Source organism: Geotrypetes seraphini, chromosome 2, assembly GCF_902459505.1.
Source record: "Geotrypetes seraphini chromosome 2, aGeoSer1.1, whole genome shotgun sequence".
NCBI classification, from domain to species: Eukaryota; Metazoa; Chordata; class Amphibia; order Gymnophiona; family Dermophiidae; genus Geotrypetes; species Geotrypetes seraphini.
Window position 1 is genome coordinate 115,291,790 of NC_047085.1, and position 12,586 is coordinate 115,304,375.

A 12,586-nucleotide genomic window follows, 5' to 3' on the forward strand; every position below is an offset into this window, starting at 1 on the left:
AAAGAAAATTAACAAGTACAAATATAATTTTTCCATCTCAAATGACCATGAGGGCCTTTAGGTTCTTAAAACAGTATTAAAATACTGAAGGGCCACCCCACTTAAAGCTCAGTGAATCTGTGATAAATTTGATTGCTGTTTGGAAGCCAATGTAGGACAGCTGGATGTGGGCTAATATGCTCTTACTGACATACCCTTGGCAACAGTCATGCCATTGCATTGTGGACCAATTGCAAGGGTGTGCAAGGAGGACTTGGGCAACCCTGAGTACAGTGAGCTGCAATATAATGCTAAAGTCATCAATTTGCAATAAACTCTGAAGCCCCCACAATAATCATAGTTTATATAATGTGCAGCATATAATGTCTCACATGCTTTCATAGAGAATAGTTGGTCCAAAATGACCCCCAAACTCTGCATTTCAGTGGCCTAGGTTAAGTTGATATTTATTTATTTTATTTATATGCCACTTATATCCTAAGTGGTTTTACATTCATATACTTTATCATATTTCCTTATCTGTCCCGGCATGCTCAAACTCTATCTAGTGTACCTGGGGCAATGGGGGAGGGGGAGATTAAGTGACTTCCCCATGGTCTGACATTGTAGAAGAAAGGATTAGTGCAGCACCTTTCACAGTAAACTTATTAAGGATCAGAAGCTAGCTCTGGGAGGAGGGCCAGGCAAGGGGATAATTCAGCAGTAACCTTTCCTGGAATTTGGTAGGCTGAGCCTGAGGTACAGTATTTTCCTGCCAGTGCTAGGTTTAATGGCTGACATGGCCTAGTGGTTCATGCAAATGGCTGATAATGCATGCTGATCTAGCTATATTCTGTATTCATTCCTCAAAGACAGTGATGCCTCTTGTCCTTGGGAGTACGGTTTGCCATGTGAGGGAGAATTACCACCTGAATCATTTTTCTGAAGCAGGTCCTGCATTAGGAGGATCAATTGCAGTTCTTGTAAAACTTACTTGATGATGTGAGTGAACTGCAGTGCCAGTCTCCCTTCTCATCTACCAGATGGGTGCATTTGAAGGAGCCATTATTCATTGGGCTGGAACACAGTAAAATCATTGTTCACATCTCACCAGGCTGGTTTTAGCAAACTGAAACTTCATTTGGGGAGAGAGGAGTAATGTCTAAGAGAAAATATTTATTTTTAACAGATAAACACAGAGGAACATCTTGATCCAGATGGCCAGGAACAGATCTCCTGGGACCGTAGTATTCCAAGTCAGATATCTCAGTTGATACCTCAGCAACAGGAGGTCCCTGCTGAAAGTATTACCATCTGGATTGACCCACTGGATGCTACCCAAGAGTATACAGGTATGTTTAACTGTGTGTAGATGCTGCTTTTCAAAGGATATATAGTCTGAGAAGTTCTGTAGACCAACATTTTTTGTGTAATTTGGTTGGATTCATAACAGATATAAACTTCATTGGGTGTTGTATGTCCATGTAAACTTTTAGACCAGGGGTGCACACACTTTTTTGGCTTTCGAGCTACTTTTAAAATGACCAAGTCAAATTGATCTACCAACAATAAAATTTTAAAAAACATAAAGCACACTGTACGCAGAGAAAATGTTAATTATCATTTATATTTGTTGGTTTTTTACAGAGGTCAAGGCAGATGACTTTAAAATATGCAATGTCACCTCAGTAACAACTATACAAAAATAGACAAATATACCCCCTCCCCTTTTACTAAATTCAATAACGGTTTTTAGCACAGGGAGCTGTGCTGAATGCCTCACGCTGCTCCCGATGCTCATAGGCTCCCTGCACTAAAAATCACTATCGCGGTTTAGTAAAAGGGGGCTATAGTGCAAAATATAGACAGCAGATATAAATTCAGACACATTTTGATCACTAAATTTAAAATAAAATCATTTTTCCTACCTTTGCTGTCTGGTGATTTCATGAGTCTCTGGTTGCACTTACTTCTTCTGACTGTGCATTTAATATTTCTTCCCTTCTTTTTGCCTCCTGCATGCTTCCTCTCCTCCAGACCTCATTCCATTCCCCAACCAACATCTCTCTATCTCTCCCTCTGAGTCCAACTTTTTCTTCCTCTCTCCCTGCCCCTCCCCTTTCTCCCTCTCCCTCTCTCCCTCCCTCTCTCTGTGTCTATCTTTCTCTCTTCCTCCCTCCCTCCAAAGCCATCGCCACCGATTTCTCCCTGTTTCCCCGACGCCAGGCCAGGCACACACAAGCCCCCGACGTCAATTCAGTTGTCAGAGAGGAAGTTCCGGGCCAGCCAGGCAGCGATTGGCTGACTCGGAACTTCCCCTCTGATTTCAAAATTGACGTGGGGGAGGGGGGGGGAAGCTGTGGGCCCGATGTCTATCATCAGGGAAGCAAGGAGAACAGAATGCAAAGGCAATGCAATTCTATCCCGGTCCACGATCGACTCGCGTTGCCTTTGCGATCTACTGGTCGATCACGATCGACCTTTTGGGCACCCCTGGTTTAGACGTTAGTTGGTTTTTTTTAATAACAAATCGCCTTTGTGCAAAGGCCAAGTAGACAGCTGTTTCCATCACATATGGTGTTATAAAATACTAGAGGCAAAGTAGCAAAAAAAAAAAAAAAAATCTTACGGCCTCTTTTACAAAGCCACGCTAGCGGCTGCTCTGCGCTAATGGCCCCGAAGCCCATAGAGATTTAAAGGGCTTCAGGGCCGTTGCCTCATGGCTTTGTAAAAGAGGCAGTTAATGATAAATGGTTTATTTAATTTCTGCCTTTTCTAGGGCATATCACAAAAGAACATGCATAATAACACTATGTAACACAATTTTTGTTCCTTGTCAGTAAAATCCAGATTCTGCAGAACGGCACCTAAATTGATTGGTGCTTAGAAAAACGGTGCTGGCTGTATATCAATCACACTTAGGCGCTGTTAACAGAATCACAGCTACTGGTACCTAAGAAAAAACTTAGGTGCCAGTAATGGAGGGCTACATTTCCTGTGCCTATTTTTCTTTGGATAATCGTGCAGAGTGGCGCCTCTGCCCCTAAACACACCTACTTTGACCTTAGGTGCCATGCTGTAGTCATGATTCTGGTGTCTACTTTATTTTAATGTGTTTTAAATCAGCGGTCTCAAACACGCGGCCCACGGGCCGCATGTGGCTCTCCAGGTTTTATTTGTGGCCCGCGGTCTGGAGGTGATCATTGTCTTCCTTTTGGAGCAGCAGCCGGCTCGTTTGTTCAAAGCCACGGGTTGGCGGCTCCTTGCGCTATCCACTCCTGCATCGGAAGCCTCTCTGATGTCACAACATCAGAGAGGCTTCAGACGCAGGCACGGATCTCGCAAGGAGCCGCCACCCGCGGCTTTGAACGAACGAGCAGGCTAGACACGCTGCTGCGCCAGTGGCGTACCAAGGGGGGGCGGTCCACTGTTCTCTTCCCTGCGGGGCCGACCAACTCTCGCGGCCCGACGTCAATTCTGACGTCGAGAGGACGTTCTGGCTAGCCAATCGCTGCCTGGCTGCCCGGAACGTCCTTTCCGACGTTAGAATTGACGTCGGGCGGCGAGAGTTGGTCGGCCTGGTGCAGAAGAGAAGCAGGGAGATCTCTGCCTGTTCCCGATAGCGGCAGCGGCAGCAGCTTATTCCGTGACGGCGGTGGCATGGGGGAGGGCAGGAAGGAAGGAAGAAAGAAAGAAAGAAAGAAGGTGGGGTGGGGACAGGGAGCCAGACAAAAAAGCAAAAAATGGGGCACGGAGGAAGGAAGAAAGAAGGAGGGGGACAGGGAACCAGAAACAAAGCAAAAAATGGGGCACGGAATCAAAGAAAGACAGACAGAGAAAGAAAGAAAAAGTTGGGGGAGGGAATGAGGTCTGGAAGAGAGGAAGCATACAGGAGGCTGAAAGAAGGGAAGAAGCATTGGATGCACAGTCAGAAGAATAAAGTGCAACCAGAGACTGATGAAATTACCAAACAAAGGTAGGAAAATGATTTTATTTTCAATTTAGTGATTGAAATGTGCCAGTTTTGAGAAAGAAAAGATATTGAACTTTAAATGTGAGTGCTGCAGAAAAAATAGAGTACTTGGAGGGCCGCAGAAAAAATAGTTAATGTCTTATTAAAGAAATGACAATTTTGCATGAGGTAAAACTCTTTATAGATTATATATCTTTCCTTTTAACTGTTAAAGGAAAGTTTTATAAACTATAAAGAATTTTACCTCATGCAAAATTGTCATTTCTTTAATAAGACATTAACTATTTTTTCTGCGGCCCTCCAAGTACCTACAAATCCAAAATGTGGCCCCGCAAAGGGTTTGAGTTTGAGTCCACTGGTTTTAAATGGTGAGTTCAATTACTGCACCAATTAAAGCTAATTAATGCAATTAAGTTAAGTGCTGTTTACAGAATTTGGCCCCGAGTATAATTTCCTAATTGCTTATACCTAAAAAGTATAGAAAATGTCTGTTATTTCCATAAAACTTTGTTTTTTGTGACCATGGTAGTCAAATTTACAATTTACCTATTTAAAATATGAAAATGCTGAATTTTCATCTTTTTATTGTTATAAAGTCATAAAAAGCAGTATATGAATCACAACTTGTATTTATATTGAAGTTATACAGAGATGACCACAGAAGATTTAAAAGTGAGTAGTTTTTAGAGATTTGCAATTATATTGTAAGTCACTTTCAAGAATCAGCCCCAAGATGCAATCTTCCTTCATTTTCTCATTATATTATCCTTAGTAGCGTCATTCAAAGTTGGTAGAAGCACTTACTTTGCTTCTCTGAGTATGCTCCCATGTTCTCCTGGAATGTCTCGAGCCGAGCATCAAGGATATGGACTGTGAGAGACATCCTACAGCCCATTTTACTGTAATTCGCCAGATTCTTAACCAACTCCATATAGTGTTTTGAGCTTGTGATTGCCCAGGAAGTCCGGAACCACTGTGACAAAGCTGTTCCAAGCTGCTTTATCCTTTCTTGTTAGCTTCTTGGGCAATTCCTTACACTCCAGGATCTTCTTTATCTGTGGTCTGACGAAGACACCAGCTTTGACCTTTGCCTCGGACAGATTAGGGAAGATGTCTTGAAGGTACTGAAGGTTGCCGACTACTTATCCTGAGCTCTGACACATTGTTTCATTAGGCCCAGTATGATGTGCAGTAGTGGCATCGGCACCTTCTGGGGGTCCACCAGTGGTTCCCATTTGATGTTGCTTTTCCCCAAAGAGAACTCGGTCCGCTGTGGTCAGTCCCACCTTTGGTAGTGTGCCTTTGGGTCCCTGTTGTCCAAAAAGTAGAGATAGCAGGGAAACTTTGTAAAACTGCCTTGGAGACCCATTAGGAATGCCACCAATATAAAGGTCGTCTTTTCCTTATAATGACTGGGATAGCCATCCAGATGATCACTCGAAACTGGAAGAACTGTGATCGTTTAAATTTTTCATTCTGGTGGGCAAGTCTTTGCTCTAGTTATAGATATGAAAGAATAAATGCTGAGAATTTGGGGCAAGGTAATATATCTAAATTGATTTGGGGCCCATTGGCATCATATGTCACTTCCTAATAATTGTTTGTTGACTGTGAGTCAGTTTTTTTTGTTTACTTTGGTACATATCCAGGAAAGGGTGGGAGGGGGTTATTTATGTTTTAAATTGAATTTTGAATATTCACACTTGGGATGGGTGGGAAGATATCAGTATTCAAAATAGGGTACGGTTTTTATGGCAATATATGTTTTTGTGTTTATTGAATGATTATTGGGTGGGTGAGGGAAAAGGGTTGATTATGAACATGTGAAAGTTGAATGTGCTTTTGTCATATCATTATATGTTGCATTTGTTGTATTGCACTGTTGAAGTTTTGAAAATTAAGAAAGAATTATATATATATATATAATAAAAGGAATGCCACCATTTTAAAGTTTATGACGACCTACCAGCTGTACTCGTACTTCATGGCGCCTAGTAAGATCTTGATGCTGTTGTAATCGTCTTTGAGGTGCACTGAGTAAGCCAGTGGAAGAGGCAGGTACTTGTTCCTTTTATGGAGCAGCATGGCTTTGATGCTCCTGAATGAGCTGTCAATGAAGACACCCCCATTCTTTCAGGTTACAGGTGATTCCAATTGCCTCAACCAGACCGTGGCAGAAGCAGAGCCCATCTTGATAGGTGAAGAAGGTGGAAAAAGCTTTGTGGCGCTTTCTCTGATCTGTGACTTACACATTTTCATCCATCAAGTTCCACTGCTTGAGCCTTGACGTTGGACTAAGATCTCTGTTCAAATCATTGAGGTGGTTTTGGTTTGAATAGTATGGGTTTCTCTTATTAGTTGCACCACTGATATTGTAAACATCTCCCTCACTCTCTGACTTGCTGCTCTCTCCTGAAGAAATGGGTATGGGGAGCTTGTGGCAATGGATGATGAAATGTCTGGATATATGATTGCAGATGCATGCTTTCTAGTTCAACGTTTGGAAGGGTCCACATGCAAAAGTAGCAGTTGCTTGAGTGGTCAATGGATTTCCGCCAAATTACTGGGATAGCAAACTTCATGGTCCTCTTTTCCCCTCTGTACCATCCTGTAGAAGAACAAAATGAAATTATGATAATGAAAAAATTAATTTATTTCACTTTTGACTAATGTGTATGAAATTTTCACAAAATATTTCATATATATTTTCAAATAACATTGGCTTCCCATCTCTCATCGAATCACTTTCAAAGTTATATTTCTGGTTTATAAAACATTAATCTTTAACGAACCCCAATTTATATCAAAAATGATTGTCCCATACAACTCCTCTCGCTCTCTAAGATCATCCTCATCGAACTTGCTTTCAATCCCCTCGTTGAGAATTATCGGCACAAGACGAAATGATATGTTCTCCGTGGTGGCCCCTTCATTGTGGAACGCCCTTCCAAATTTTATTAAAAACGAAAAAGACATTACTTCTTTTAAAAAAATTTTAAAAACATATTTATTTCAAGACGCATTTGATTTATGACAGATCTATTCTAAATTTCTACCTTACCTCACCCCATTTTTACCTAATGTGTTTTCCTTTTTATGTAAATTTTAACAAATATCATAATTGTAACTTTTCCCCTCTTTCCTACTCATTCATGTCTGTCCAAATTGTCTGTCTATTGTCTAGCCCATTTAAACTATATGTATTACCACAATCTGTTGGTTTTTAAACTGTACATCGCTTAGATATTGTAATAAGCGATTCATCAAATGTAATTAAACTTGAAACTTGAAAATTTTTTAATTTAAATATGTTTAAAAATTAAACATTCTAAGAAATGTTATAGCGGAAAATTCTACAATACTAGTGAGAAATTAAATTTTTTCCTTCCAGAGTTTTGGGGGGCAGTACTTGCATATGAAGTGAGGTGCTCAAGGTTTGTCTTGATCCCCAACAGGCATGCCGGAATATTCCTTGTAGACATTGCACATCTTAGCAGATGCTTCTATAGAGTACTTTTTTCCCCTTTTCTTGATAAATTGGCAGCATACATAGCAAAATGCATCTGCTGGATGTTTGCACCTTAGTAAAAGAGCCCCTAAGTTTACTCAGCTTGAAATTAATCTGAAATATTTTGCTCCTTCTTCCCTTGTATAATCAGTCTGGTTTGTTCTGGTAGGGAACTCCGGTCCTCGAGAGCCATATTCCAGTCGGGTTTTCAGGATTTCCCCAATGAATATGCATTGAAAGCAGTTAATGCAAATAGATCTCATGCATATTCATTGGGGAAATGCTGAAAACCCGACTGGAATACGGCTCTCGAGAACCGGAGTTCCCTACCCCTGGTCTATGTAGTCAGTTTGTATATGTCTTTGTTTTAAATTTTGTATCCCCCTATTTTATTATTGTTGTATTCTCACCTAGAATTATGAGAGGTGTGTAATCAAATTTTAAATAAACAATGAACCTATGATAGCCATTTTCTATACTTTTGTATCATAGGCAATTAAGAAAGAACACTTATTACCTAGGAATAAAAAATAAAGAGGGATATTTTTGATAGTGTGTCTAAGTCCGATTTTGGATGTTTCTTGCAAGACATCCAAAAGTTAGGGTGAGGAAATGTACATTTTCAAAACCACTAGATGTCCAAATGTTTTTTTAGATGTCTTGGCCATCAGGACATCCAAACATAGGACGCCTAACTTTGTTGGCCATTTTCGAGCACAAAAACGTCCCAAGTTCAAAACGTCCAAATGCAGACCATTTGGATGGGGGAGGGGCCATCATTGTAATGGATTGGCCACACAGACACACCAACAGAACAGTGGGGCATCTTAGAGGGTACTGTTTTGTAGATCGTCCAAGTGCCGACTTGGGTGGGTGTTTAGATGTATTTAAGTTATGATTATGAGCCCCATACCGTATATACTCGAACATAAACCCATCCATATATAAACCAGGATAACATTTTTCTTCCCTGGTTTTTTTCTTTAATTTGAATATAAACTTTGCATGCATAAGGCTTGCTGTCTTCAGGTGCAGATGCTTAAGGCCCCTTGCTGGCCCTACTTGCATTTACTTTAGCATCCAGGCAATAGCAGAAAGAAACAAAATGCCAGAACAGGATATTGTGCCAACTCAACTATAAGCCAGGATCCCAGTTTTTGGAACCAAAAATCTTGGCTTATAGTCAATTATACAGTACACACCTCTAAATCAGGAGTTCTCAACCCTGCCTGTCAGGCTTTCAAGATATTCATGGTGAAGAGGCATGAGATAGATTTGGTTGCACTGCCTCCATTGTACGCATTCCATCTCATGTATATTCGTTGTGGGTATCCTGAAAATCTGAGGACTGGGTTGAGAACTGTGGGAGTATTTATGGTGTAATTAAACAATTAGATAAACATCTCGTGTCTAGGGAAATTACACCTACTGCATACCAGGTACAGCTTAATGTCTTCTTACAATGGTAAAATGGAAGCCAAGATATCTGAAACTGATTTTATTATAAAGATAGAAAAATATATTCACAGGGCCAGCAGCGAATAACAAAACTAATAATGATTTACAATATCTCTGTATGTATGTGTATGTATGTTTGTGTGTGTGTGTATATATATATATATATATATATATATATGTCAGCATACAACTCTTACACAGGTAATCACTAAGTAATTAGTAAATATGACTAATTATTACACAATATATAATTCCTTACAAGACTGATTCCTGATAAGTATAGCAGCAAAACTTATGATAGCTTAGCACCAAGGATCCAAACGCACCTGATCCATTCAAAACAAGATTCTAGCTATCCGAGCAAAACTGAAAAAGATAATTCCTGCCTCACTCTTGGATATAGCCACAGTCTGTGGACCCAGATCTTGTTCAGGATACGAGCATGCAGCGGGCCTGATGAAGTCTTGCAGTTGTAGATTCTTCGCCATGTCAGCACAAGGTCTCTTACCCCTGGTACAGCCAAAGCATATGATTGCCAGTCCTTCTTGTGATACAAACCAGAGAAAGTTCAGTTATTCAAAAGATCAGTTCTTCTTTTACTCTCAGCCGAGGGCAAGATCACACATGAGAAATTCTTCTTATCAGTTCTTATTGTAAAAATGGTGCAGTATTAAGGAGTTTACAATTGTAGGTCTGAGCTACCCCAATAACCAAAATTGTCTAACTTTGAAAAGCACCTCGATCCTTAGCATGTGTCGGGTGACCCTCGAGGACGAATCAATCCAGACCAGCAGGGAATGAATAGTGTTCTTCTTGTGCAAAGGCCTTGGTAGTCAGCAAGACAAGCCACAGATAAGAACACAAAGCACAGTTCATAACCAGAGATGAGAATGTAACACTCTTCCACATTCACATAGGCATGGACATGCAGAGATGATAATTGTCCTTGGCTGTACACACACACAGTTCTTGTAAACACATCCAGAATGCTTCAGGGCAGCAAAGATGGTTCATAATTTGCTTGGCCTCAGACTAAGGCCTCATACCATTAGGTGAAGCAGGAATCACCCCTACAGAACCTCTGTTCTTAAGTTACTGTTGCGTTTTGTAAAGGGAGCACCACGTCACTGATGTGAATTGAGATAAAAATAAACCATCATAACACGGCCAATAGTCAAATCAAGCCAGGGGATGAATTGCCTCGGAATTATAACCAGCCTTTGGGCTGTTCGATCAAGAGCAGTCATTTTGCTTGTAGCTAGCAAGAAGTTTTCATCAATTTATAGAAGAAACCAAGAATTGAGGTATAAAAGTTCAAAAGACCTCCAGTCAGTGGTGAATTCATAAATAATGAAGATAGTCTTTATTCACAAGGACAGTACATAAGGAGAATTCATCCAATTTTTACCCACTAATTATCAATCCAGTGGAGGTGATGCTATAGGAATGTCCTGAGAAGTTCCCTCTTTGGACCTTCACTCTAATTTTAGCCACCGTATTGCCCAAATTAAGCCTGCTATTATAATATTAGAGGCCACGAGACACCATCATATAACTGGAGGATGTTTTCTCTAGCCATATGGTTAATATTGATGCTACTATAGATAATTATAGTCTTGGGTCCAGACTCGGGAGGAGATAGGAGGGGATAAGAGCTGCATTTAGCAGTTGAATATTTTCACAATATGTGTAGCTAGCTGCAGTGACCTCTTTTATATGTTTAATGTTCACCCTGATGCCTAGACATATAGTAATGCTGACTGTATAATGTTCACCCTGATGCCTAGACATATAGTACCGTATTTTCGCGGATATAACGCGCACCATTGTAAAACGCGCACAGGGGTATAGCGCGCAGAAATCACGATGATATGTACAAAAACTTTTCTATACCGCGCTCAGGCATATAACGCGCATGCTGCCCGACTCTCCTCTGGCCACCCCGACTCTCCTTTCGCTCTCCCCGACTCTCCTCTGGCCACCCCGACTCTCCTTTCGCCCTCCCCGACTCTCATCTGGTTGCCCCGACTCACCCTGACTTTCGGTGCACTGCCCCGACTCTCCTCTGGTTGCCCCGACTCACCCTGACTTTCGGTGCACTGCCCCGACTCTCCTCTGGTTGCCCCGACTCACCGTTCACCCGCCCTGACTTTCGGTGCACTGCCCCGCCTCTCTGTGCCTGTCCCCCTTGAAGTCCTGTCCCCCCTTGAAGGTCTGCCTGTCCCCCCTTGAAGGTCTGCCTGTCCCCCCTTGAAGTCCTGTCCCCCTTGAAGGTCTGCCTGTCCCCCTTGAAGATCTGCCTGTCCCCCCTTGAAGTCCTGTCCCCATCCTGAAAGCCTGATGCCCCCCCTCGACGTCCGATTCTTCTCCCCCCTCGGCAGGACCACTCGCACCCCCACCCCGAAGGACCGCCGACTCCCCGACAATATTGGGCCAGGAGGGAGCCCAAATCCTCCTGGCCACGGCGACCCCCTAACCCCACCCCGCACTACATTACGGGCAGGAGGGATCCCAGGCCCTCCTGCCCTCGACGCAAACCCCCCTCCCCCCCAGCCGACCCGCGACCCCCCTGGCCGACCCCCACGACCCCCCCACCCCCCTTCCCCGTACCTTTGGAAGTTGGCCGGACAGACGGGAGCCAAACCCGCCTGTCCGGCAGGCAGCCAACGAAGGAATGAGGCCGGATTGGCCCATCCGTCCTAAAGCTCCGCCTACTGGTGGGGCCTAAGGCGCGTGGGCCAATCAGAATAGGCCCTGGAGCCTTAGGTCCCACCTGGGGGCGCGGCCTGAGACACATGGTCGGGTTTGGCCCATGTGCCTCAGGCCGCGCCCCCAGGTGGGACCTAAGGCTCCAGGGCCTATTCTGATTGGCCCACGCGCCTTAGGCCCCACCAGTAGGCGGAGCTTTAGGACGGATGGGCCAATCCGGCCTCATTCCTTCGTTGGCTGCCTGCCGGACAGGCGGGTTTGGCTCCCGTCTGTCCGGCCAACTTCCAAAGGTACGGGGAAGGGGGGTGGGGGGGTCGTGGGGGTCGGCCAGGGGGGTCGCGGGTCGGCTGGGGGGGAGGGGGGTTTGCGTCGAGGGCAGGAGGGCCTGGGATCCCTCCTGCCCGTAATGTAGTGCGGGGTGGGGTTAGGGGGTCGCCGTGGCCAGGAGGGTTTGGGCTCCCTTCTGGCCCAACTACACAAAGTACGGGGAAGGCGGGTGGGGGTGTCGTGGGGGTCGGCCAGGGGGGTCGCGGGTCGGCTGGGGGACGGGCGGAGGTTCTTGGGGGGGGGGCGGTCGTTGGGGGGAGGGGGTTTGCGTCGAGGGCAGGAGGGCCTGGGATCCCTCCTGCCCGTAATGTAGTGCGGGGTGGGGTTAGGGGGTCGCCGTGGCCAGGAGGGTTTGGGCTCCCTCCTGGCCCGATATTGTTGGGGAGTCGGCGGTCCTTCGGGGTGAGGGTGCGAGTGGTCCTGCCGGGGGGGGGGATGTATCGGACGTCGGGGAGTCGGCCGGGCAAGAGGGCTTGGGCTCCCTCTTGCTCCGATCGTGGATGCGGGTGCGGGTGGGAGCGCGTGCGAGCGGTCGTTCGGGGTGGGGGTGCGAGCGGTCCTGCTGGGGGGGTGAATCGGGCGTCGGGCGGGGTGGGAACTATGTTTAAAAACTTTTGTATACCGCGCTCAGG

At 44.4% G+C, this 12,586-nt stretch overlaps 1 protein-coding gene across 1 annotated transcript in view; it reads left to right on the forward strand.

The window, feature by feature from the left end:
• The window catches only part of BPNT2 (3'(2'), 5'-bisphosphate nucleotidase 2), a 64,887-nt gene that overhangs the window by 20,936 nt on the left and 31,365 nt on the right, over positions 1-12,586 (forward strand). The window contains exon 2 of the mRNA XM_033934519.1: positions 1,169-1,331. Within this exon, the coding sequence (XP_033790410.1) occupies positions 1,169-1,331 (163 nt within the window). The remainder of the gene's footprint in view (positions 1-1,168; positions 1,332-12,586) is intronic.